At 43.5% G+C, this 27,096-nt stretch overlaps 1 protein-coding gene across 2 annotated transcripts in view; it reads left to right on the top strand.

Annotated features, from left to right (window-relative positions):
- Positions 1-3,281: 3,281 nt before the first annotated feature.
- tsc22d1 (TSC22 domain family, member 1) overlaps positions 3,282-27,096 on the top strand; it is a 70,418-nt gene continuing 46,603 nt past the window's right edge. Inside the window, exons 1-2 of one of the 2 annotated variants that reach the window (XM_088915124.1) lie at positions 3,284-3,495; positions 4,122-6,766. In XM_088915124.1, coding sequence (XP_088771250.1) covers positions 4,164-6,766 — 2,603 coding nt within the window. In that variant the 5' untranslated portion in view covers positions 3,284-3,495; positions 4,122-4,163. Of the gene's footprint in view, positions 6,767-27,096 lie in introns of both variants that reach the window. The other variant, XM_088915123.1, reaches the window with a different exon arrangement.

The raw sequence follows: 27,096 nt of genomic DNA, 5'->3' as shown, positions 1-27,096 counted from the left end.
TATCTAAGATCGAATTTGGATCTTTCACACCATTTCCAGCAATTTAAAGGTTTTTCAAGAAGTCATGCAGCTCTGCTCCTCTAATCATATGTGAGACAGAGTGGTAGCAGTGCCCAGCAAGTGTGGCAAGGTTCCGCGGCCAGTTTCATACAATATTAATGAGAGGCTCATTCACCCAGCAAGACTTGCAAGTCCAGGAGGACTAACTGGCAGGCACTGTCCGTCCTTATCATATCAACCTGCTGTACAGTACTTCTGTGTCACACTCAAGTTCATATTTGGCCACATTGTTTTCTCAAGAAGCACCGGCGAGGATGTGTTGGTTTTAGATGTATCTGATTTTTTTTGGTTTTCAGTCTGAAAACAGCAATCAACAGCAATAAAAGTAAGCATTAATACACCTAACAAATCCTGAGATGAAAGTAAACTTTGTGTGGGGGGGGAAAATTGGAGTGGCTCTGAAAGTACCACAATTAGATCACGTTATTTTTTATGTTTTGAATGGCAACAGCTGAGTAAGTACAGCGAAGCTATATCCTTTTTATCACCGTCTGAGAGCCTTGTTTACCTGTTTTGACAGCTCATTCGGTGATCATATGAAACCCACTCAGTGACCCCGGCTTCCATGTCACGTCACAATAGCAACAATAAAAGCGAAAGCTCTGGAAAGTGGGGTTCCCTAGGTGTCCACAGAACAGGTACTGCAGAAGCAGCAGGAAAAAGAGAATGCCCCACTGTATTAGTTAAGCAAACAGTGGCGCAGAATACAGACACAAGGCCGACACAATTACTCTTCTTCACTGTCGGGCCCATGACACTGCACACAACATTTCTCTGAAAACATATGGTCTCTACTTACTCTAGATTTTACCACAAAGCTGGAAATTTAAAATAATATGATATTAAAATCATGAAAAAAAGCAATTTAGTAATGATGTCGGCACACACTGAGGTGAATTTCATTATTTGCTTGTGTTAAATGTGCTCTTAATAATACATTTCTCTTAGTGTCAGAGTGCAAAATAAGTTAACAGCTTACTCCCATTAATATAGTGGAAACTGAGACTTAAATGTCCTAACTGAAATACAAGAACAGGTAAAGGTTCAGTCCATGCTGAAAAGTAAAGAAAAGAAACACAACGTTTCGGCTGTGAAACCTTCTTCAAGTGTGAGGGCAGCTGAGAAATAACTTGAACTTTAAACTAATTCTTAGAAAATAATACAATTGTGTTGGATAGGACACAATGGTGCAGTTCAAATTTGTTCTAAATATATTTTCTGCTGTTTTAAGAGGACCAAAGTACCAGGCAGCATTGATCTTCGGAGGTATCTGGGTCATCTGTGGAGTTGTAGCTTCTACTCACATCACAAACTCTCCAGCACTGCTTGAGAAAGAACTAAAGCATTCTGGTTGACAGATCTGAGAAGCTACGCAAGGCTGGAACACATCAGTACTGGGATGGGAAACCTCCAGGGAAAATCGAGTCGTTTCAGAGTTTCAGAAATGATCGATGCACCAGTGACCAGAGACACTCTGCAGTAGGAGGTCCCATACATGAGACCACACAGTAACCTGAAGCCCTGATTGCTTGGTAATTAAAGATCTCATGGGCACTGTGGGCAAGAGTGGGGTGGGATAATTCTGGTGCCCTGGCAGATCTACCTAAAGACCCTCATTAATTCAGTTAGAGAAGCAATTTCTCACATCTCAACCTAACCTGTGGTAATGGTGCAGAATGGATGACATGTCTCTCCCAGGTGGGTGCAGTACTTCAGTGGTGGATGAAGTAGGTCCCCTCCTATGTGCAAAATGCTTTGGGATCTTTCTGGAAGAAAACACTATAGAAATCCATCAGTCGTTGTACTGTTAATTTCAAATAGAAAAAAAAAGTATTTTCTAGTGGGACTGACATACATAATAGGTTATAGCTTTAATAGACTAGGAAATTAAAAAAATCTGTCCTGGTTAAGTTTTGTCAAGCAATTATTTTTTCTGGGGGGGAGCAGTGCTGCAAGGCTTCAGGAAATTGTGCATTTAAAATTAAATCAACAACAGGGACCCTAGCAGGAGAAACACTTCTACTCTGACAATTGAAGGAAGGAAGAGAGAATATTGGTAACAATGTTGAAATCAAATTATTCTATCACACAAGATGAAGAGTCTCATGTATCTACTATTTATTCATCTGCTTTGCTAAGAATGAAAACACATCATTTTACATATTTTAATGTGATATTTATAAATACTGCTCTTATACACATTAGGAAATTGAATTAATCTTTGTAGAAAAAAAACTTTTTCTCTCGAGTTATTAGCCAAGAATGGGCTGGGGGAATGACCCGAACTAAAAATCTCTAGAGATACATTATTCAGTTTTTAAGAATGATGTGTATTGTAACCCTGCTTGTATAAAAATAGAAACAGACTTTGTATTTGACCTGTGCTCATTGTTTACCGTCTTCTAAGTGCTTGTGACAGTAGTATCCTTCGCCTTGCAAGATTGCTTTTAACTGTAAACAATGAGTACTGACATTTGTTCGAAATGCCAGAAATCTGCGTTGTCATTTTCGAAAGTTCTCCTCATTCAGGAAAAAAAATCCCCATCTTTTTCCTCAGTTTAGCCAGATACATCATATTTTAAATAAAACATTCAATGAATGAAATGTATATTTTATCCGAACGATGCATCTTTAAGACTTGCCCACAGGTGTACATTACAGTACAGAACCCAGTAAGACAGCACTGGTGTCTGCATACAGGGAGGGGGTTCCAATGTGAAATTAAGAGACGTTGATGATGCGAGTGAGGACAACGCCCATGCAGTCGTAAAGAGATATGGTTAATTTCGCCGTTTGATTGTCCTACTGTGCCCTTTTGATTTCCGGTGAATAAACGTCCAGCACAGTTTGAATTTCTTTTAACTATCTGTCCCCATCACCTTGTCCCTCACCCCTTCTCGTCCTAACACACCCACCTTTTATTTCTCAACACACGGTATAAAGCTGTCAGAATCTGTGTCGAACAATGCTGTGTACATTCGGCACCTTTCGTTGGAGCCTCGTTTTTTTTCGACAGTTGCCGTCACTGGCTCTCGGTACTTTCCGGGTCAACTGCCCGAAGCTCTTTTTTTGTTCGCTCTACCGCTTCCCCCCTCCCCTCCGCCTCTCCCAGACTGGCTTTATGTCTGGCTGCTGTGCGGCTGCACTGCGCATGCGTCTTCGCCATGTTAGCAAGCCCTCCTCCCCCTTAGTCTCGTCATAGTCGAGAGAGAAACAGTGCAAGAGGGCTGCTGGTGAAGAGAATCGGCGAGTGAGGGGTGATACAGCAATCATTGGATAAAAACAGAAAGATGAAAGCATGGATTAAACAACTGCCGTGACAGACAAAAAGGGAAACCTCTGTCCAGCACATTTTTGCACCGGCTGCGGACTGTTTCGTTTCATTTTTTTTTAAAAAAAGGGCAGTGATGGAGGTGATCTCATGGTGCACTATTGGTAGATATACATTATTTTCTCATTGCCATACGGATTGAAATTAAGAATATAAATACGCACATATCTGAAAAGGCTGAGAGATGTTGAACTGCGCCTAACAACGTTCACAGCCACCGCGTCTGGATAATATAACGTTGCGGGCGCACCGCCGACTTTGTTTAGCAGTATATCTCGCAGGGGAAATATTTAAATAAGGAAAAAAAAGTTGAATGGCGGCGGCTTGAATTTACATTAGAAACGGTTTGGGCATTTCTTCGGTTTCATTATTTTGCGTAGTAAAACCTACCGCCTGTTCAGCACGTATACACACACGTACTTGCTACCTGTATTTACAACACTGAAAGGAACTACCCCTGGAATTTTACAAAATGCATCATCCTGAATCTGCAGGAGATTCTGCTAGCACTAGGAAGATGGCGCACCCGGCAATATTTCCAAGAAGGGGCAGTAGCACCGGCAGCGGCAATATCTCGGCTTTGGCAGCGGCAGCAGGTTCCAGCATTAGCAATAATGTCATTCCGCCTGATGATTACCAATCGCCCTTGTTAATACAGCCTCCACCCCCGGCTGGGTCTTCCTCCCCGGTGCCCCAGCATCCTCCCCAGAGCCTTAATCTCCTGTCCCAGTCCCAGCTGCAGGCTCAGCCTCTCCAGTCGGCCGGGGCGCAGATGAAAAAGAAAAGTGGCTTCCAGATCACCAGTGTCACGCCGGCCCAGATCTCCGTCAGCACCAACAATAGCATTGCAGAGGACACCGAGAGCTACGATGACCTGGATGAGTCGCACACGGAGGACTTGTCGTCCTCGGAGATCCTGGACGTGTCCCTCTCGCGGGCCACGGACCTGGGGGGTCCCGAGAGGAGCTCGTCGGAGGAGACCCTGAACAACTTCCACGAGGCCGAGACCCCTGGGGCCGTCTCGCCCAACCAGCCTCACCTCCCCAGCGCCCCGCCGCATCACCAGCTCCTTTCCCAGCAGCAGCAGCAGCAGCAACAGCAGCAGCAGCAGCAGCACGGGGCCATGGTGAACGGGACGCACCACCACCATCACCCCGGTCACCATCACCACGGCCACCAGCATCACCACCCTCACGCCGCCGCCGCCACCCCCCCAGGAGCCCTGCCTTCTGCCCTGTCCACCCCAGGGGCAGGGGGCCCTCTTCCTGCCGCGCCGGCGGCGGGCCCCTCTGTCACGGCCGCCGCCGCCACGCCTCTGCTCGGCTCGGCCCAGAAGCTGCCCGTCGGCGCTGGAGCGGCTCTCGAGAACGCCTCCGTCGTCTTGCCCCAGCCCTTGCCCGCGAGTGGCCTGGGCGCTGCTGCCGGCATGCTCCCTGCTCCGGCCGCCACTGCGGTCAGCATGAGTCCTCTGGCCAGCATCGCCAGCAGTGCCGGCGCGGGAGTCGGGAGCTCTGCCGGCGCGCCAAGCCTGGGGGGCTCCGGAGCCGTGGGCACGTGTAGCAGCAGCAGTGGCCTTCCGCCCGGGATGATGAGCTTGAATGCCAGCGGGCAAAACGTCGGTGTGATGCAGCCTCCAGGCGGCAGTGGTGTCGCGATGGGGGCCGCCCCGGCTTCAAGCACGATGGCCGCCGCAGGTGGTGGCCCGGGCAGCCTGGCAGCCCTGGTTCAGGCCTCGGCCCCTGCCGTGGCCCCCCAGGGCCAACCCCAGCAGACGCAAGCGGCGCCACCCGCTGCCGCCAGCTCCCGCTTCCGTGTGGTGAAGCTGGACTCCAGCTCCGAGCCCTTCAGGAAGGGCCGGTGGACTTGCACGGAGTACTACGACAAGGAGGCCGCGGCGCCGGCGGCCCCTCCCTCTGACGGCCCCCCGGGCCACAGGCTGGTGGAGAGCCTGCGGCAGACGGCGCCCGAGAGCGCGGCGGGGTCCGAGCGGGAGAGCACCAGCGGCAGCTCGGTCAGCAGCACGGTCAGCACGCTGAGCCACTACACCGAGAGCGTGGGCAGCGGGGAGGTGGGAGCCCCCTGCGTGCTGCAGGCCTTTCAGCAGCAGCCTCCTCAGCCCGCCGACTACAGCAGCCCTCAAGGGATGCAGTCTTCCCTGCCGGGCCTGCCCCAGAGTGGATCTCAGCAGCAGCTGGCTCAGGCTCACATGCACGCCCAGGACGTGGTGCACTCGCTCCTGAAGACGAGCGGGGCCCCCTCCATCCCCGTCAGCATCGGCGCCATTCAGCAGCAGGCCCCGATCGGCTTGGCCACCGTGCAGGCCTCCGTAGGACATCCTGGGGCCGTCCTCTCCCAGCAGCAGTTGCCATATTCTCAGAAGGCTGGCCAGCCTGCCCCTGCGGGCGTAGCTCCGCAGCAGATGGGATTCCCTGCGCCGCAGCCATCGGCAGCTCCTACCCAGATGCCCCCGGCGCACGCCATGCCCGTGAGTCAAGGAGCCGGCCTGCCACCCGATTTCATGCCCCACCAGCCCATCCTCCAGACTCCTGTGCCGCCTGGGCCGCAGCAGCAGCAGCCTCCGATGCCTCCTCTTCCTCATGTTTCGGGCGCGATGCCCCCTCCGGCGGTGGCCGGGAACAGTCAGATGATGGCGGCGGGGCAGCAGCCGGGGGGGAGCGGCAGTGGTGGCACCGTCCCCACTGTGGTCGGCCAGCCTCCCCCGCAGGGAATCCTGCAGCAGTCGACGCCGTCGCCGCCCCAGATGACCCAGACTGCCCAGGGCGGCATTTTGCCGCAGGTGGTGCCCGCCGGCGTGTCGGGGCTGGCGCAGCAGCTGGCGAAGGCCCATCCGCAGCCGCCGGGACTGCTGCAGCCCCAGACCCAGCTGTCGGTCGAGCAGCAGCAGCAGCCGCCACCTCTGGCTCCGGGGCTGGCCGGCCAGCAGCCTGCTGGGATCGCCGTGAGCCAGGTCACCGCTAACGTGCCTCCCAGCCTCCCTCAGCCCAGCATGGCCCAGAGCGCCGCCCAGCCTGTCCAGAACGGCAGTGTGCTAGCCAGCCTGAGCCAGGCCACCGTAATGCCCGCCGGCGTTGGACTTCCCGTAGGGCAGGGAGCCCTGCCGCCCGCTACTTCCCAGTACCCAAACCTGCCACCTCTGACCGCCACGCAGCTGGAAGATGCCCGTCGCTTTCTCCTCCAGGAGCAGTCCCTGCTCTCTCTACCCAAGCTGGCAGCTGGGGAGTGTGCCTCTGAGGCCGGCACCTCCCTGGCGCACGATCCAAGCGGGGGTATCAATGCCTTAGCGGCCTCGGCCACCCTGTTACCCCTGAAGACCCTGCCCCTCGCCACGCACGTAGTGGATGGCGAAGACGACAGGTAAGATTCCTCAGTGAGACCCCCCGTTTGGGTACAGAGGGGTGTTCGGCTGCATATCGTAACAGCCGGTTTTGCTTTACAGCAGGTGAGGATGGGGATGCGTGCAAATGGCATCAGTCCTTGAGAGTCGGTTTCCAGCTGGAAGCTCTGTGGTGCAGTCCTGCTGCTGCCTCTTCAGAAATGCGCATCTGTGCTCGAGCTGAAATTTTAACTGGTTATGCGCCTGTACCTCGTTTTGTCCTTAAGAACCTGTCTTTTTTTTCCTCAGCCGATCAAGATTACAATGCTCTAATTCAGTGTTTGGAAATCTGTCAGGGTTCTGATTTTCAGTGCTTTGATTCTAAATTCGGAATAACATGCTCAGGCCTGCCTGAAAATTTGAGGTTGTGTATAGTTTATATTATTGCTTTGTATGCGGTTGCATGGTTGAGATTTTAGGTGGTGTAGCCCTTCCTAGTGAACCTAATGAACCTAGTGAACAGCTAAATGCCTAAACTAAACAGTAAATTCTGAACACTTTTTACTCCTTTGAAAGTTTTTTTTCCCTATATATATATCTCTCTCACTATCCTAAGTGAAGCAGAAACAATGGGATTCACATGTAGCTTAACTGCTATATGTATAAGGCAAAGCTATATTGCACACAAATTGAGTTTAGGAATGCAGGATAGGTTTGTAGATAAATGAGTAAAGTTTTGCTTTGAGTAAAATAAGGCTAGCTAAGGACCTTACCAAACAAATTTTTCATCTACTGCTTATCACCCATGCTTCACTAAATCTGTGTGTAGATATCTTTTAATTGCATCCTTAGCCAGTACCTTAAAAGCTAAATTTCATATCTTTAATTTTTGCATTTGAAAGATCTGTTTTGAGTCTTATGTACTGCAGAAAGTCTTACTGTAATTTGGAGTCTGATAGTGCCTTGACTGGTATGGGGTGCTTGCCAGTCTGTATCGCTTTCCCTGGTGCCAGGGATGAGCACCATGGAGGCTCAGGTCTAAGTGACAGCAGAACCCCTAAATGGTTAACAGCCATCAAGTCACAATAACATAAGGACGTAATAAAAATTGTGTCGAGAGGAGGCCATTTGGCCTGCCTGGCATGTTTTGTATTGGTCGCTGAATCATGCCAGGATCTCCTCCTGCTGTTTCTCGATGAGGTGGCTGGGTAGCTTGTTCCAGACTCCCACAGCTCTTAGAGTAAAAAAAACAAAACAAAAAAAACAACCACCTCCTGTTTACAGTTCTGCATGTACACCCCCTTAGTTTCCATATTTTCCTCTGCTTCTTGTTTTGCTGCTGATTATGGAGCAGTCCACTGGGCTGAGTATGCCTGTACTGTATCAGTGTTGGATTTGACGACCTGGCAGTCTCCAGTAAATAATTTAAGGCAGCACAGGCAGGAGCCTACGTGGTTTCTGTGAGACCAGCACATAGGAGCTGCATCCTGAAGGTTGCTTTCATCATTTGCCCCCCCTGACAGCTGCTGAAGAAACGCAGGCCCGAGCAGGAAGTGACGGTTGTGCGTTTGAATCTTGTGCCTTTATGTGTGGTGCTGTGTGCCGCGCTGGCGCGTGAATGCACACTTGCCAGAATGCCAGGCCTCAGTGTTGTATGTTGTGTGTACTCACTCTGTAGCGGAGTTACTGTGTTTAAGCAATCATTTTTCTCATTCTGTCGACACAGAAGTGTAAGCTTTTCTATTAGGGGAAAGCTAATGGTGCACAATACGTTTTGCTTCTTTTTCTGGGTAGGTCATATCTACTTTATTGCTGTAACAGGGGGAAAATTACTGTACCAGGAAGATGTTCCCGATTCGATTATCCGTGTACTTTTTGCAGTTGGTGATTCAGAATTGTTTCTACTACATGGCTATCTAGTAGCGGAGTCCTACAGTACTGGCATCCAGTGACGGTGTGACCCTTATTTGGTCTTTGACTTTCCGTTCTATGAAGCTGCTCTTACGAAGCTCCTTTGTAGGACTGTAGTTCAGGCTCTGGATCTTTTCCAGTTCATTCTGGCAAAGTGTTTTAGATTTCTCTTCACCATGCTGAAGAGCATTTCTTCGGCAACGAGACAGCAGTATTTTACCCTGATGTCTACTCGGAGTGTTGGGTAAAACATTGCGCTGCTTTTGACTGTTTTATCTCTTTTGGGTTTGGTTTCTGAATAAGATTAGCTAGGAAACCCTGTTCTTTATATCAGTTTTTTTTTGATACAAGAGCTTATTCAAGGCTTAAACAGAAGGTCTGTGTATTGGAACCAGCTGTGATTTCGTTTTTTGGGGGGTAAGAAAGTCCTTGACACAAACATGACAGGGTCCTTTTTTAATAATACGGTCAGGTGAGCTCAACCAACATGATTCTGTACGTCTCGCAATGTGCTGGAATAAACGTTTTCAACAAGGCGGCTGTGATGGGGAAACGCAATAGAATTTGCTCACATAATCTCCTTCTAATGCTTGCCGCAAGAGTGCTGGAGAAAGAATTTTAATCACTTTGTTACCGTTGCAGGGCCTACATATTTAATAATGCTTTATTTTGCCCTTTCTCCAGATTAGCACTTAACCTGTACAGGTATTTGAAATGTTTTTTATTTTCAGGGTACTGTACCTAAAAGCGTACTCCGAGCTTTAGATGGGCTTTCTTCCTTTGAGGTGCAACCATGGATAGTGATTGTCGTCTCAGGCCTGAGACCTGGTGAGAGGTGCACTTCAGGTTGCAGATGCTTTCTGTTGTTGCAGAATACATCATAGTTGAATATGAGTTTAGTTCCAGATGGTGCATTCAGAGTTTATCAGTCTACATGTGTTACATATTAAAGAATATATTTGCACAATATATATATATATATTGCTTAATATGAATACAGAGTATGTATTTATATATTTATGTTTTTACTCCTTGATAGTTGTCTACAGTAGTGGTTTTTAATCCTGGTCCAGGTGGATCACTGTCTTCTAGTTTTTGCTGACTGATTTTTTTGTGTGTGCTTGGAGCATATTTTTAGGTTTCCGGTAAGTTCTTTCTTAAAAACATTGAGTGGGAGTTGAAGCTGGATCGATACCAGCGAGATGGTTCTATGAACCACAACCATTCGGACCTGAGGAGAAAGATAAAAAAACACTCATTGGAGGCTTATTCGACACAGTCATTCTTAACTGTATCTGCTCTGGCTGAATACATCTCCTGTTTAGTGCTTTAGTGTTAAATCTGGAATTAAGGGTAAGCAAGTTGCAGAGAGACTGCTGGATGCTCTGTAAGCTGATGCTGTTGGAAATGTCTGCTGTAGTGTAAATTCAGCATATCGTTTGAATGTCAGAGTGGAGAGCACATTAATCAAAAGTCTTAACACAGCGCTTCTCCAGAACCAGGGTTTGGGCCCAGAGCTGAACAGGTTATGACAGTATCTTCCATGGAAGAGACTATTGTGTACATTTTCTTTACTCTTTCTGAATGTAGTGGCAGGGGTTTGGAATCTTACAGCTCTATCACTGTGTCTGACTTAACTTCCCTTTTCCAAAATTTTCTACTGGGCTTGAAGAAAAACATTTACTTTGCAGCAATTTCAAATACTATAAATAGCTAAAGGAAAACATCAGATTGGTCACAACTAAATTCATATACTTTTTGCCAAGAGAATGTGTAACCTCTGGGAGTAATGTAGATAATTTGCTTATAAATTGTATGTTTCTCTTTGTAACATAAAGCTTTTAGTTAGTGAAAAAGTCTATACCTTAAATAATGTTATAGTCATAATTTTCCCCTTTAACTTGCAGGGAAGCAGTGAGTCGTTCCAGTGGAATTTCCCTATTGATGAACTGAGATTCTCAAAGTTAAAGGCTCTAAAAGACAATAAATGCTTGTTTGGAAATATTAAGTCCCCAAATTGTAATACAAAAGACTCCATTGTTATGGAACACCTGGTTCTGTTCGGTTTATTTTATTTTTCCCGTTCTTCTACAAGTATTAGAGCTTTGACATTGTTAAATACCGCAGACTTACTCTCGGGTACTAAGATGTACCATAATAATGGGTTGGTTGTCAGGCATTGCTTAATATCTCTTTGTCATTTGATCTTTTTTTTTTAGTGTTCACATAAGCCTGGATTTTTAGTTTATATAACTGGATCGCTATTTAAATTCAGTGAAAATATTTAAACATCTTGCAAAGGCTTTGGCACAAGTCTGATGACCCTTATACTTTCGGTATAGTTCCCTTCAATCCAAATGATTCCTTGCATTTACGTACTCCTCAGACTTATTCCTACCCCAGATGAAATAGGAACAAAACCATTATATAAGAGAAAGATTTACAGATTGCTTAATGTTCTGCTGAAAAAATCTAAAAAATGTCCTTAAGTAATCCTAATAGTATTACATAGAGCAAAGTCATATTTGTCATAAATACAGTCTAGACAACATGTGGGCCATATTTATCCACACCCCTGTAGTTATTTTGCAAGTCTGCTTCTAGCATGGATTCCTCTTGTAGTAGATGCCTACAGAGCAGTTTTGGGTTTTTTTTTGTCCAGTGTTCTAGGCAGAATTGTTCTAGGTCCTGGAGAAACTTTGATTTGTACTTGTGTTTGAACTGCGAATGTTTGATTGAGTTGAGGTCTGGAGATTGAGGGGTTCAGGTTTAGAACATTTATTATGTGGGTACGTATCTGTCTCTTTCTGGATTGGATTTCTGAGCTTCTTGGCACCAGCTGCTTGGTGAGAATGTTCTGGTTGAATTCAGGATTCCTCCTCTTTCACAAGGGCTGTAAAATCCAAAAGTGCAGAACAACCCCAAAACGTAACACTCTCCCAGTCATACTTCACAGGAGGATAGACTGTCTTTTTAAAATCAGCTTCATCTTCTTATGCTGATCGTGTTGATGTTGATGCACATCAATACGGCTTCCATTGTACTTCCAAAGAGCAGAATGTTATTTCTGTTTGTTGGAATTTAAAGGTGTGCTTAGAAGTGTGACTAACTGTTGCCCTTGTGTTTTCTGGAATTCAATGAATGATTTATGGCAAATATGACCTTGATCTGTGAAGTGCTATTGCAATTCTGGTCATGTATAACAGTTTACCCTTGTCTGTAAGTCTTTCTGTCATTTGATGATTTTTGTCCCCCATTTTAATTTGGGAGGTCACTGTATGGTGTCCACCTTGGTGATGCGTGGCAGCCAGAGAAGTAAGGATTTGAGGGGAAAATTCAGAAAGGCGTGATTGTTCGAATTCAGAGTGGAATTTAGCTAAGAGGTGAGTTTTAACACCCCTGTTCTTTCAGAAGGTGCCACAGTATGTTTCATGATCACAGAGCAGAGACCTAGGTTTAATATCTCATCCATGTGGTGGCGTCTCCTATACAGCGCAGTATCCCAGGGTGCCATGGGGCACTGATGATGAGCTGTGTCCAATAAGAGGAAAAGCACCAGACAGAACAGCCACTGACTAAAAGGTGTCTGATTGAGGACTCATTGAGTTAGGACAGTAAGAGAATTGGCTACTTAATACCTAACTGTATAGCAGGACATCTGAAGCTCAAGACCATCTAATGTAATGAAATGGTAAGCATCCTAACCTCTCAGTCAGCCAAATCTGTCATGACACCATTTTTGTTCTAAAAGTCATTAAGCCTTAAAGGATTTCTGAAGATTGGGTTTGGTCCAAAACTCTGGGTTTTCTGGGTGTTTTTTGGATTGGAGGCTTTCACTGGAAGACTGACCTGTCCCTTGCTGGCTGACACATCTTCTTTCCACAACTTATCACTTGTCATCGTGGTCCTTTATTTAGACTTAGAAGATTTTTTTTCACCAGATGAAACAACTATTATAAATATCTCTACATTATTTTTTTTTACCAGTTTATAGTATGGTGGCTTTTGCCTTTCCTGTACTTTATTCCTAACTGTAGAAATTCCATGAGACTAAAGGACTTGGATAAGCAAATCGACTATGTGATCATTTTGATTGTCACATGGCTGAGGTCAGCTGTAAAGCTGTTATTGATCTTTTCTGGATTCTAATTATGTTCTGCTAGATTCTTGTTGAGACTAAAAGAGTAGGAGTTTTTGTCTTGAAAGTAACATTTATGGTTTTGAGGGTTATGTGGGAGATTTGATTACAGTGCCATATAAATGGAGCAGTGAGAATAATTTAGCAGTGACATAGCTGTAAACAGCTAGATTCTTCTGAGTATTAGATGGTTCTTCACAGAAGGACAGGCGTCAGAAGTGACCTTGGTTCTGTGTCAGCTTCAAGTAGCATCGTCGTTGATTTGCTGTGCTGACTGCCAAGAAAGAGCAGTTTTTTTTGGGCTGGATCCTGTGCAGAGGACATTGGATTTCAAAGATTTAGCAGCTTTTGTTGCAGCCATTTAATTTACGTGAGCTTTTGTGGATAGAAGTTTTGTTCCGTTTTCCAGTGCCTCATGAAATGTGCATTTTACCTGTCCAGAATATGCTGTTAAGTTATGGATTACACCACATTTGTTCTTAAGGCTCCATAATTTCCTTACTATGAAGGGTATTGTTGATCCAAACTGCACTAGAAACAGCTGTTAGTTTGTATTGTAAAAATGATTCTGCTCAAGTGCAAGTTCGGAGAACTCAAAAATAAGGCTGTGCTCTTACTTTCCATTGAATCTAACCATCAACTATGTAGCCATTGTATAGACCTTTACTATAACGTAAGTGAAATACAGATGGAGGGTGTTCAGCAAGGAATCTTTTTCAACATTCAAAGATGTTTTATAAAAGCTAGATACAAGTGTATCTGTAAGTGCAGAGGACTCTCTTTCAGGTCTGGCATATTTAGTGTCAGGTGGTTTTTTTAAAAAGAAATGAAAACCTACATTTAGTTCTAAACTCTTTTTTTTTGTTCTTAAATCCAAGATGAATTGCACTGATGAACACCTCGGCAAGGCTTAGTGCTCAGAACAATATACTGTACAGACGACTTAACCAAGGAGATTACCATGCCTTAAATTATAGGCTCTACGCAGTCTTTTGAGAAGTTGTCATAGTGCACATGGTGTGAACAGCCGTCTTGGAATGCATCAGTGCTAATCTGTGAAATAAAGTCCATGTGTGTCCACAGTTTGAATGAATCATTCAGTGAATCCGGTAGTCTGCCCATTTGAAGGAAACAACCAACTTGCTTGGAAGATAAGATCCACAAATTGCTCCCTAGTATCGCAAGGGGATACCGCTCAAGCCTAACGTATACAGCGAGTCGCATGCTTAACTGTAGTGTGGTTTCGTTTAGAATAGTTCTGTGATTTTGTGGTGACAGTTTTGGGGTATTTTGAGTGTTAATAACTATTAAATTGCCTGAGAAAAGGAAAAGTGATAAAAACGTATCAAATCTTAAAAAAAGAAGGGCTGTAACCTTTGAAATGAAAGTGGATAACACTTTTGGTCCAATTATTTAAATTATTAAACATAAGAGCAACTGGCGTTAGGAGTAGGGCATTAGAACTTAAAGTCTGGGTGTAATCAGAGCAGTGTTGTAATGTAGTCACTGATAACCGTGTTCTTGCGGTGGTAGAGGTAGGCCTGCCTGGGACCACTCTACATCCCTTTTCTAAACCACTTCATCCAGTACAGGGTCACGAGGGAGTCGGAGCCTATCCCAGCAATCAACAGACCCAAGACAGGATACACCCTGCACTGGATGCCAGTCTGTCGGAGGGCACACTCGCATACACGCACCACAGCCTATTTTCACAGAAGCCGATTGACCTACCAGCATGTCTTTGGGCTGTGGAAGGAAACCGGAGCACCCAGAGGAAACCCACGCAAAATGTGGGGAGAACATACAAACTCCATGCAGATATCCGCTCTGGATTTGAACTCAGGGCTCCAATAGCACTGTCAACCACTGTGCCACTGTGCTGCCCTTCTCTTGTTTCCTGAGGTAAAAATAAGTTTTTGTGTCCACTTGGACTGCACTGTTAATCAGTAGCGTCTCTGTGCTGACATCAAGCATGCTCTTCTAAGATGCATCAAGTCTCTGAGGTTTCTTCCCTCTGAAGATGTTCTGCTGTGTGTTGCTCTTAAACCTCTGCTTGATCACTTGTATGAAAAGCTCTATGTTTTCTACAAAGTACTTCATGCCAGAGCTGTGGATTCAGTCACAGCCACTGTTTTATTGTCATGATTTGGTTTTGTTTCAGGGCTAGTTTTGGATCACCTTGGCTATAGGTTTTATGACTTTTAACTAACACTACACAATAAAAGTTATTCTAAATTCTATTCTAAAAGAATAGACACAGAATAGACCTGGCACATTGACACTTTGATATTAGTTACTTTCCCTAAAGAGTAAGCTAATGTTTTAGTCTTTATATTATAGTACTGAAATTCTTTCTTTTCTCCAGTTGGGATTATAACATGGCAGTTTATAACTTGTTATAACATGCAGTTCAATTAGCAAGTCGTGTTTAAATGGGTTCGGGATGGAAATGGAAGTCATGCTATTTACAAGCTGTTTAAATCGATCTCTAGGTTAGCAGAGGCCTGGGGGAGGATCTGGAGCACTGGAGTGCCATATGCTCTGGGGGTATCTGCTCAGCAGTGGTCCCTTTTCCCCTCACTAAAGTGAGGCTACCGGAAAGCTTGTTGAAGGATGCTGTATTCCATCATCACCGATGGGTGGAAATAATTCATGAAAACCCAGACAGCCAGTTGTAGTTTCCTCCCTGGAATCCTGAGCCCCCTGCTGTGCGCTGTGTGGCTTGTGTCCCTCCGTGTGTGTGTGTGTGTGTGTGTGTGCGCGTGCGCCGTTGTGCTGTATGCTGTGTCCCACAAGCAGGTCACTCATTTGCAGACCATATTTATTCTGGGCTAGTGAATTTCCTGCATTGTGCTGCAGGTTGGGACATGCGATATCTCCGGTTGCTTAATTATTTTCCGATTCTTTTGTCTGTTCACGGTCAGTTCTTTGCTGATGGAATATCAGGCAGTAATGCACACTTTTATTTTTTAGACGGCCTGATGTCAGGCTACCAACTGGATGGACTATAGAAAGATTATCTCATTTTCTTTAATGTAATCTGCTTTTGGCACTGATAGAGCTGCACACGAGGATCTCAATGAATCATTCTTTGTGTTGAGATCAACTAGATTATATTTCCAATTAACAGGGCCCGTGGAATTAGTGCAGAAAAGGTAACGCTGAAGTTTTCCAGACGGCTTTTGCCGTACGGAAAATCAAATATCACGGTGTGAGACAGAAGGTACCTGGCCAATATGTTTGTTGTCATCTTGAACTCATTGAACTGGGCTACTGTTAAAAGGCTTCACTCATTCATATTTGAGCAAAATTCTCATCTTTTTCCAGCTCACTGTTATTCTCCTGGCAGATGAATTGTGCTGGTAAAGATGATGCAAACAATTTCACCTCGGCTTCTGTGAGCGGTTACAGTATGGCAGTATTTGTTAAATATTTACCATGCCTACGGATCTTGGACATTTCTGTTTCTAACACTTCTTAGACCTGCAGGGATCACTAATGTCATCTGTGCATGTGCCAGCATGGACAACCCTGTTAAATATGAGGAATCTGGAGTCCTGTGCTCATCTTTCCAAGACTACAACACTGGTGACCTCTTTACATAGTTTAAAGTAGACTCTGGACTTTTTAAAAATGACTTTTTAAATAAATTCCTTGCTTAAAAGAATAATTAGGCAAGAAATGAAGGTGTGAGTAACTGATCAGGTTTTAGAATTTCTAGCACAATCATAATTTCTCCTGCGTAAACATGGGTTATATGAGCCTCACAAGGTTCAAGGCACTTCAAAGTAAAAATGTTTTAAAAAACAATATCAGAAATGATGAAAAGCACAGTTAACAGAACCTAAAGAATTACACTAATAAGTGAAACTGTATTAGTATGTCAATGTTAGTAAAATCAGCAAGTATAAAGTTAGGTCTTAAATCTAATGGGAGTTAAATTTAAAGTACCTGCTGTGGGTGATCCATAAGTAATTCCTCACCTGCAGAGTCTGAACACAAAAAGTAACTCCTTTCTTCATCTCTGAACTTGAACTTGATTGCCATATGTAACTGGTACATGTACTGGTACAATGGATTACTCGCAGAAAGTCTCTTGATTGTTAAAAAAGTGTAAATACAGGGAAGGCCACAAGCAATTAATCTCAACATGCACTGAGGTATTGGGGTATTAGAAGTTACGACTGATGCTCTGGTGTCTTTCCAGTCAGCAAATGGATTCTAAAAGAGTGCAGAGATGCCAGCACAAGAGTTATTTTGTATTCCTAAGAATGGCCCTCACAGCCACATTTTGTACATACTGGTGATGGAGAACTCCAGCAAAGAGAGCATTGCAGTTGTCCATAAATAAAAGCATGGAGGTTTTCTCAGAGTGAGATAGAAATGTCAAATTCCGATTGTTTCTTGGAAGCTAGAAATTATTTTATAATAGTTCAAGTAGGTAGCTGCGTCAGCTTGCGTAGGCTTCAAAGGAACAGGTAATGGGTTTATTCCATGCTGAAAAGAAAGGAAACATTGAGAGACGGGGGACGGTGTGAACCTAGTTTCAGTTTGATTTCTGTTGTCTTTCTGCTGTGGGAGTTGAGAAACCCTTCTTCGAGAACAGAGACAGATGGATCAGTGTGAGGTGTCACCCTCTGAGGTGAAATGAGAAACTATGGGCTCAGAGAAATCTTTAATCTTCACAGCTCTAACATGTTCTCTGAAGCGGTCTCCTAGTCTCCTTCCGGTATCCCTAACATTAGACAGCTGGGCATTTTTTGCAAGAGATACAGTAAATGAGGAGATACAGGATGTCGTCTGGATGATCTGGACCTGACGGGCCCTGAATGAGCGTGTTGTTACATATGTATTTGCAGGTGATGCAGCAAGTTCTGATTTTGAGTGACATTATACAATCATTATAAACTTAAGATGCAAAAAATAACTGCTCATTTAGGATACTAGATCAGGAGCAAAGACACCAATGTTACACCAAGAATCTGCAGTTAAAATGTCTGTCTTATCAGATTTGAGTGATTTGCAGAACAGTTTGGAACATCCAGTGTAATACATGAAATTAAGACTGTCAGGGTAATTGAATCACTGCATAGCTTTTAAAAAACACTGAATATGTAAAACAGAAGTTAAAAAAGTGCTAAAGCCTTAGGAGGCTGAATTATTTATCTGACATGGCACCTTTAATGTGAGAGCAGCACTTTTTGATTAATCATTTTGATGTCCCAAGCACAGTGAAACTGAATTAGAAGATGCAGGTTCAATGGGTTATTGTAAGACATACTCTTTATTGCAGATCAGCATTGTAAAGCAAAGTCTGAACAGGAACTATTGAAATTCTTTCACATCTGTCTTCCTCGGCAGCACACATTTTAATTTTATAAAGATTTCTACATTTATTTTTTCAATGAAGGAACACTGATTTCCTTTTGCCCTGAATAGCTTTGTGAGCTTGCTGTAAAAATGCCTACTTTCAGTACCCGTTTCCAAGAAACCGGTAGACTGATTTACGTCTGCAAGGAAAGGTTTGATTAATGTAGCAGGAGCTAGTTGTGCACACTTAATAACCAAATGATCTGCATATCACAAGTCAGCACACCTGTACACATTAACCCATTCCTACAATATACACTTGCATAGGAATTTCGGCTTTTAAAGTTGAACTTTGTCAGGGTCTTTCTGCAGTGCACATTTATGACGTGGGTTGCAGTAAATTATTTGAAAATCTCTTCTAGAACACTTCAGGAATCCATCCACCCATTTTGTTTATCCCCTTTATCACATTCAGGGTTGTGGTGGTCCCCACAAGGAACAGGCACAAGGGTGGATACACCCTGGATGGGACGCCAGTCATCATAGTGCCACGCACACGCACAGCTTTCCCCAGAAGTCAATAAACATACCAGTATTTTTGGACTATGGAAGGAAACCAGACCGACTGGTGAAAAACTGTTGCTGCAAGGCAGCCTCTGTGCGATCATGCCGCCCCACTTCAGAAATGTATTCCCATAATCCTAAGAACATAAGAAAGGTTACAAATGAGAGGAGATCATTTGACCCAACTAGCCCGTTTCGTAGCTAGTAGATAATTGAACAGATGATCTTATCTTGCTGTTTCTTGGAAGAAGCTAGGGCATCAATGGTGATTAAATGCACCTGGGCAACTTGTTCAATATTTCCACAATGCTTTGCATAAGGAAATGTCTCCTATTCAAGATTATGGTAGGGTGAAGTCAGGTTTATTTTTTAGCTTTAGGTGGCAAGCTTTCATCATTTGTAAACGAGAGATTAAGGTCTAGAGTTATGCGGGTGACACTGCATTCAAGTACAGTATCCCTGTGTAAGTGATCAGGAACTAACAACGTATTCAGGATTGCACTAGATGTGCAAGAACCATCGACCAGATGTTGCTCAATTCAAAGTGTAAAGCAATGCAAGATGAGTGAGTGTACTAACATACAATATCTATCCATCTGGTCCCTCTGGTGCTTGGTTGGGTGAGATCCAGCAGTGCAGTTGGCTGGTGCACGATGCTTCCAGATTGGAATTCTTGTGTCACCCTTGACTTGAGAGTGCGGTGACTATCGTGTCGAACTCTAGAGATGATGTTTGCGCATGTGTTGGACGTAGGTCGCAAAATGTGGTCAGTAAAACACAGTGAAGTGAGGTTAGTTTTAATATGACCAATTTCCCAAAGTTTACATTGATTTAACTTGTCTTATTCCTTCAGGGTTTCTCCTGTGTACAAAAATGCCCAGTGGATTCATCTGAATGTGTGACTTCTGCAAGTATCTGGGGGGGGTCTTCGTCCATGTTAAAGTTACTGGGCTGCAGTCTGTGCAGCAAGTCATGCTATTACCAATCTGGGAGTGCTGATGTAATGCAATACATTTAAGTCCCTTTTTTCTGTAGTTCTGCTTACTGTGTATACACACTTAAAAAACTGACACCCCCTCTTCAGGTGAGCTTCTTTAATTCCGCTTTTCTCCAATTGATCTAAACTGTGTTAAGTAGGCACCAAAACATCCAAAAATGTTCAATATTTCTTGATATCACATTTATGAATTTGTAGTGCCATTTTCTTTTGGAATTCTACATCAAAACATGTCATAAAAAAACAAAACTGCATGCTGGAGAAAGTTTTGACTTTTTTTTTGTTGATCTTTAAATTTAATGTGCTTTACCTCGCTTTATCACGTAACTATCAAGTATCTGTTCATGAACCTTGTTTTAAAAAAGTTGCATCATCCATTCATTATTTTTGTTGTACCCAAACGATTTTGTAATCCCCGGTTGTACTTCTCTTGCTTCTCAACTCGCGTCTACCAACCCCACAACCGCACGCAGAGGAAAGTAAGGAAGTGCATATTTAGTCACGCCATGGGTGACGCGGCCCCCATACCGCAGGATGAGTGTCGATTGGAAGAGAATAGCGTCCTTCACTGACGGCACCGCATGCCTACATGCCCAAGGGAGGCCTGAGGGATCTCTGTGTTTGCCTGGAGCCCAGACTGGTCCACCCTACCGTTAGTGGTGCTCAGCCAACTGTAGGCCCCCACTGGGAGAATCCCAGTCACAGTTGGCTAGGAACGTGACCCAGGGTCATACCCATGATGCTTGCATCGTAGAGCTCCTCAACGCCTTGGGAGGCCACTGTTTTATACTTTTTTATTTAAAAAATCTCCTTCAGAGCTGGAAATGTTGGTAGTAAAATGCGGTATGTTGCTGCTCTGGCTTTAAGGATACTGACCCAGTTTGCGTATCCGCTGCTGTTTTTGAAGAGCTTTTTAATGTAAACAGCTGCCATTATTCCCAAGCTTCCCTCTTTGGTTGTCCACACAAAGCAGTCCGGAGAGAGCCAGAATCCCCCGCGTTTTATTAGCAATAAACTTTCACGTAATTTCATTTATCCCTTTCATGGAAACCAATTGAATCGACCTGTGGAACCGAAAAGAGGGCAAGTGCAAAACAACTTGAAACCTATCGCTTCATATTTTGTGAAGCGCTCCCATTGTTCTCAAAGGTTAATACAATCAGTCCTAGCTAAATGAACAATTAAAACATGGCTTTGTGTAGTTTAATAATAGGAGACAGCTGAGACACAGGGACACGAAGGGTTTTTTGCACACAAATCTTTTTCAGATCCTGTTTTGTGTCTTTTGTGCCTCTTGTGTTGTACCAACAAGGCTCTAATGATGAAAATAATTGCATAAAATCGTATAGTTACTGCATTGGAGCTTTGGTAACAAATGAAAGCTAGACCAGATCTAAATGTGGGGATGTTTTCTGTGTTTGGTAGCTTCATGCTGTAGAGGCTAGTTTGATTTATGTACCATTTTTTGTGGTTAAAACTTAAAACCTGGAAATTCATAAAGTTGGATACACATTGAGTACCTTATCTGTAATTGCAAACATTTTCCAGATATTCTGCTAATTAAGTGTAATATGCAAGATAATAGCACTGTGCCAAATTTTGTTCTTGGGCAGGCTGATTTTGCATGAGAAGAGGTGGATTGGTTTAGTGGCATCACTGCCGCTGTATCGTCACGCCCAAATCGGAGCTTTCGTTGTCCGTCCCTGACCTGACCTCGCTCAGGTTTGTTAGCTCTGTTGCTTCAGGATCATTACGATCAGACTCTCTGACTTCGAATGGTTAGGGGTGCGCCGTTGAATGGTTAAAAGCAGAAATGTTTAAATTCCGGGCGTCAACGGAGCAAGTTTATTCTGATTTTTTTTTTCACAGTTAAATCAAATGTAAACAATGAGGCCTGTCTAAAAGCAGCAGTGTTATTCACGGTGTGTCCTGTCAGCTCATTATGCGTGTAATGTTAGTTGACATCCACATAGCACGTACATGTTTTTAAACGTATGTGTGGTAGTTGGAGGCTAACAGGACTACTAAGCACTGTTGAGTCTCTTGGGAAATATATTTTGAGACTAAATTGCCTTCTGGGGTACAGGAGGTGGAATCCACTGTGACTTCAGCTCTTTCCTGAGTGACTGAATGATGCTAATTGCATGATGAGGAACCACAGTGCTGTGTGCCAGCAGTGCCTGTCCTTCTGTAGTTTAAAAACAGTCGAAGTTACAAGGGTGTGTTTGGTTGCTGACTAGGCCCTGGGCAGGAAGAATGCAATTTAATTAGTGAGGAAACTTCTGGAGTAGCTGTGCTTGTATTGTTTTTGATTTATCTTTGTTTTGAGCTGCACAGTATGGGTTAAAACATTCTTGTCTGATATGTTAAAATATATAGGGCACTTATCCACATTATTTGTGAAATGTATGCTCCAGTGTGCTAACAGTCTCGTAATGGGATGTGAAGTATCTATAATTGTACAAATCATGTAAGCATTGCTATAGTTTGTTGCAGGCCGTTTGAAAAAAAAAAGACATTAAAATGTCTGGAATTGTTTAAATTCTAAATGGTGGGGCATTAATTTCTGTGTCAGCTACCAGGAGTGCTGTGTATGCTTTCTTGCAGTTTCAAAATAAACAGAAATAACTTGAATAAGAATTTGAGACAGTGAAGAGAGAACAAATTGTGTATGAATTGTGCCACAAAAGGGCTGTCCTATATTTGATTTCACAGCAAGTAGAAAGTTTGAATCCCCTGAAAAGTTAGCTGCTGTTATGCTTAAAACAAGTTTTTCCTCTGTAATATGCTCTGCTGTAGCTTTGGAATGGCCTGGTGATGGGTTGTGACAGGAGCTAAAGTGAGATTACGACTTGAGGCTTTTTGCTCTGCTTCTTCTACTCTTTAAAATTCCTCTCTTTTAAAATCCGCATGAAGGTTTTTTTAGGTATATAGGCTATTTCCTTCACTAAGTCCAGTTTGTCAGGTTTAAGTGGGGCTTTGTGGGGAGTTTGAAATCAGGCACTGAATGTGTGATTCTGAATCATTGAAAGCAGTCAATTAAACAGGAATAAACATTTGCGATGAGGGCAGAGAGCAATCCACTGCTGCTCAAAGAAAGCATCTTTGATCTTATGTCTTAGATCAGTGTTCATGATTGTGCAGCTCCCCCCATCTTTGGATTTGACCTTTCAGACCTTCCTAGGTTTTGAAAGAGTTGGTAAACTTAGTGGTGTCTTAGACAGGTGAGCAAGAAACTCAGTCTGAGTTTAATCTCTGGGAGTATGGCGCCTGTGGGAATTGTGGGAGGTACAGTTCATCGAGATCACTTCGGGTTCCGCTACTCCTCATCCAGCTTTGCAAGGCACCAGGGTTTCAGTAAGCAAAAACGAATTGGCTTTTTGTCCCCTTGAAGAAAATATCAAGAATTTGACAAAAAAAACCATGAGAGGCCATGGTCAGGAAAATGCAGCAACTGTGAGTGTATCAGATGCTTGGAAATTAAGAATCTGCAAATGCAGCTGAAAACTACTGTGGAACAAAGTTTCATACCTTTCAGGAGATATGGAGGTGATTATTTTCATGTGTTTAAAGTGTTTGCTTTGGAGCCCATTAGCTTGATGAACCAGGTGACGGTTTATTTAAAAAGCAGCACTTTGGAGTGGCATTTTTCAACAGTACATATTAACAGTGTGGAGAAATATACATTTGACAATTCTGTTTGGTAACAAAACCCTCCTCTCACTGAGGAAAATCAATGAAATAACAATGTTTATCATTTACTTTAAAAGTATTTTGTGTTAAATATCTAGGACAGCAATTAACTGCATCACTTTGGGAGAGTGTCTCTGTTAAAAATACAGCTTCTTTGTGGTGTTCCTAATTTACAATACGATGTCAAACCCAGATGTCCGCTTGTTACCTTTGGTCTGTTATGTAGCCTATAATGTCAAGGTTATAGCATACTTTTAGTAGATTGTGGTGTTAAATGGCATTCTATAGACATTATAGGCACAAGAAGGATGTTTCATTGCATTGGAGAAAGGTGCATAACTCAGAAAATTGGTTTCAGATAAGACTTCTACCAAAGTTAATTATAAGGTGTACAACTTCCTTCCTGATCTTTCTGATACAGCTGTTTCTTACTAGTTAAAAGTGAATCGATGGGCAAATAATGCCGTGGAACGCCTTACCAGCAGATAACCAAGCCTTTACATCAAATATCTATTTTTCTTAAATGTTAAATACCTTAGTACTTTGCTCATGTTAGAGAACATTTAAAGCCAACCACCATATGCACATGAAAGCCACTCATTAAAGACAGAATGTGAGATTTGTGAAGAAGATATGGATTTGGTAGTTTGCTACTATTTGGTAGATTAGAATTGATATGAGAAAATTGGGGCATGGTGTACAAATAGTGTTTGACTAGCAATGTAGCAGCATTCTTGCACAACACGATTTCATGTAACTAAAATAACATTACTTCCCTTTCAGTAATTTAAAATATTTTACAAAATGGCTGTTTTTATCTGTTTTCAGTTAGTGCACAAATGTGCGTTAAAGATTATCTTGAAGAAGAGGGCAAGACAGAGCCCTACTTATGAGTCTGTTTTATCTACAGCTTCCCTGCTGCCCAGCTGGCTGATACAGACATGCTTGTTACATGGTTGATGTCCCCTGTAAATTGTGCAGATGGAGTGGACATAATATGTTTGCTCATGTTTACCATATAATACTCAGTTTAGTGTAGTTTTCTTTGTGATATTATTTGTATTTCCAGAAGTTCTCATTAAAATGTAGAAATGTTCATCTCTCTGTTACATTTTATTTGCCTCTGTCAGTGCAAATCTGGGAAAGAAAAGGTCAAAACCAGCGATGAGTTTATAGCAGTTCTGTGACTGCTGGTGTCTTCCTCGCTGTGAAGTCTTTTTTCGACAGATGACAAATAGCATAGGAATTTTTTTCTCTATATTTATCGACTGTTTTGTCCTCTCTGGTGTATACCTCATATGTACATTTTCCTATGTGAATGTCAGTGTTGAACAACAGCTGCCTCTCAGACTACAGTAGGTAGTGGTGCACCTCATTCATCACTGAAGTGCAGCCCCGTCTCAGAGACATACACCTGCTACTATGAGCCAGTACCTCCCCCCTATAGTCCATCAGTGTAGAAGTGAGAAATTGCTTCACCATTAGCAGAAAGACCTGATTGTACAAGGCTGGAATGGAGTTTAACAAAGACTTTGGGATTAACCCCATTAATCCTTCAAAAAATTGCTGTGGGATCTTTAATGACCAATTAGTCGAGGCCTCGGTTTAGTGCAGGGACACTGCCGCAGGATTTAGGATTTGTGCTCAGTCTCATCCAAAGGACAGGACCTTTGTTCCCAGTCACCGTACTGAGGCGTCGGTTAAGAAATTCAGGTCCAGAGGGGAGATCACCACCTGCTGGTCCACCAGCACTGCTTGCAGCACCCTTTTCATTTTCTTGGAGCTCCCATCCTGGTACTAACCAGGCCCAGCCTGGCTAACCTGGCTCCATTTCCGTTACAGAACCGCCACAGCAAACACAGTATTAACTTGTAATTATGCCATTAACAAAAACTGAACTTACAGTTCGCAGGACAGATCTTTGTAAAGATGCCACAGGAAGAAATGAGCTCTGAAAATGGAAAAACTGCCTTTTTTGTCTTGATATAGTCTTAAACTGTACTGCACAGTCAACTAAAAGGTCATTTGCTTTTTCAAGTCTTTTCATATCTGCTATCTCTTAGATTATTTTTATCCTGCTGCTCTTTTATTTGCAGCGTCCCTTTTCCTCTTGGTGCTCGGGCTTCATTCTGATTTTGCCGAAGCTGTGTTTGCTCGCCATTTCTTGTTTTTTTTTCATGCACCTATTAAGCAAGCAGTGAGGATTCAATCCCAGTACAGGGTCTGTTGCTATAGTGCTAGACCTTTGGTAACTGTAGCTTAGACGCGCCTGCCAACTAAAGCCAGATGCATGACAGCGCTGAGTTGGGATTCGATGCAGGATCTGCTGGCTCAGACTTCTCCTTCTTGGTGTAAGCCTGAGACGTAGTGTCTCAGGCTCTGCCACAGTCTGCCATTGCCGAGCGCAATTGGCCATTGAAAGCCTATCTATTAGAGTGTAGAGATGCCCTTCCTGAAGGGCATCTGCAACAGTTGCTGCTGAGCTTTATTTTCGATTGTGTGATTAATGCCCCCATGGATTACTAAGACAAAAGTCTCACAAGCCCAAAAAATATATCAAGTATCTCTATTGTCGAGCCCCATCCTGCAGAGTTTGAATATTTAGGCTTCAGGGTTTGGTGCTGCAGCTGGTCTTGGTTTGAGTCACTGATGGGATGGTGTAGTGTTCCGTTCACTTGTGCTTGATGTTTTATGGTCTAGCATCAAAGCATTTCTCAAAGCCCAGGACTTTTAACAAGGCTGCCCGCTATTGGTAAGTTCATGGACAACCAGTAATTGCGCTTGTAAAGCATAACGTCTCATGGGCTTAGGTCTAAAGCTTCTTTTATGAACTCATCCCCATGGTGAACTTCTGAGGGGCAGCAGCACGGTACAAGAACGTTCAAGTCGGATGTTGTCGATTTTTTTTTTTTCTGCTGCCTGAAACTACCTTTTCAACTGCAGTATCTTAACCAAAACACCTGCAGTGCCATCCGTTGTATTTTAATGGTATAAAAGGTAAAAATGCTGTTTGATGATGGAGGCACGTCCCCAGTGTCTGTGGATGTAGCATTGCAAGTCCATAGGCTTTGCCATCCTACTTAACCCTTAAGCCTTCTCCTGGACATGCTCAGTCCATCTGTAACTGCATCCTGTCCTATGAGTGGTTTGAAAAGGATGGCTGTTCAAGGAACTTGTGGATTCCTCTTACAACAGCTGTTGACCTGTGTAGAGACATTGTTTTGGTTCCAGGTATACCCAGGCTTCACCGCAGTGGTTACAGATTTAGCACTACAAGTCTTGTGCTCCATTTCCAATTGGCTTATTTCAGCTGTAATTGGGCTGCCTGAGATGTAGCTAGAAAGTATTTCCACTGTAGGTCAGATACATCTTGTTCAGCACTGTTCTGTGTCTCATAATAGCTAGCCCAGCATTCCAAGACACGTTGTGCTCACTTGCATGCTAATCCAAGCAACAAAGTGTTGTTGATATTTTGTTCCTGAATTTAATTGCTTAGCTACCACGCCTTGTGACGTTTGAAATATGTGTTGACCGATTCATAATTGAATACGTCTTCTAGCACTTTTTTCAATATATATTTACTGATTAAACTTCTATATGACAGTATGAATTGCAAAAAAAGTGGGGCACCACTTCAACCTTCCTTGCTAATTTGTATTTTGCTGCTTTGTATTTCCTTAATTTATTGAAATTTAACGGGTACTTCCTTTTATCTGATGTACAAACGGGAATTAGAATTTTTTTAATGTAGGCGGACA

This window comes from Atractosteus spatula, chromosome 4, assembly GCF_055471065.1.
Source record: "Atractosteus spatula isolate fAtrSpa1 chromosome 4, fAtrSpa1.hap1, whole genome shotgun sequence".
Classification (NCBI taxonomy): domain Eukaryota; kingdom Metazoa; phylum Chordata; class Actinopteri; order Semionotiformes; family Lepisosteidae; genus Atractosteus; species Atractosteus spatula.
Note: the sequence above shows the minus strand (reverse complement) of the source record. Positions and strands in the feature narration are given on the sequence as shown.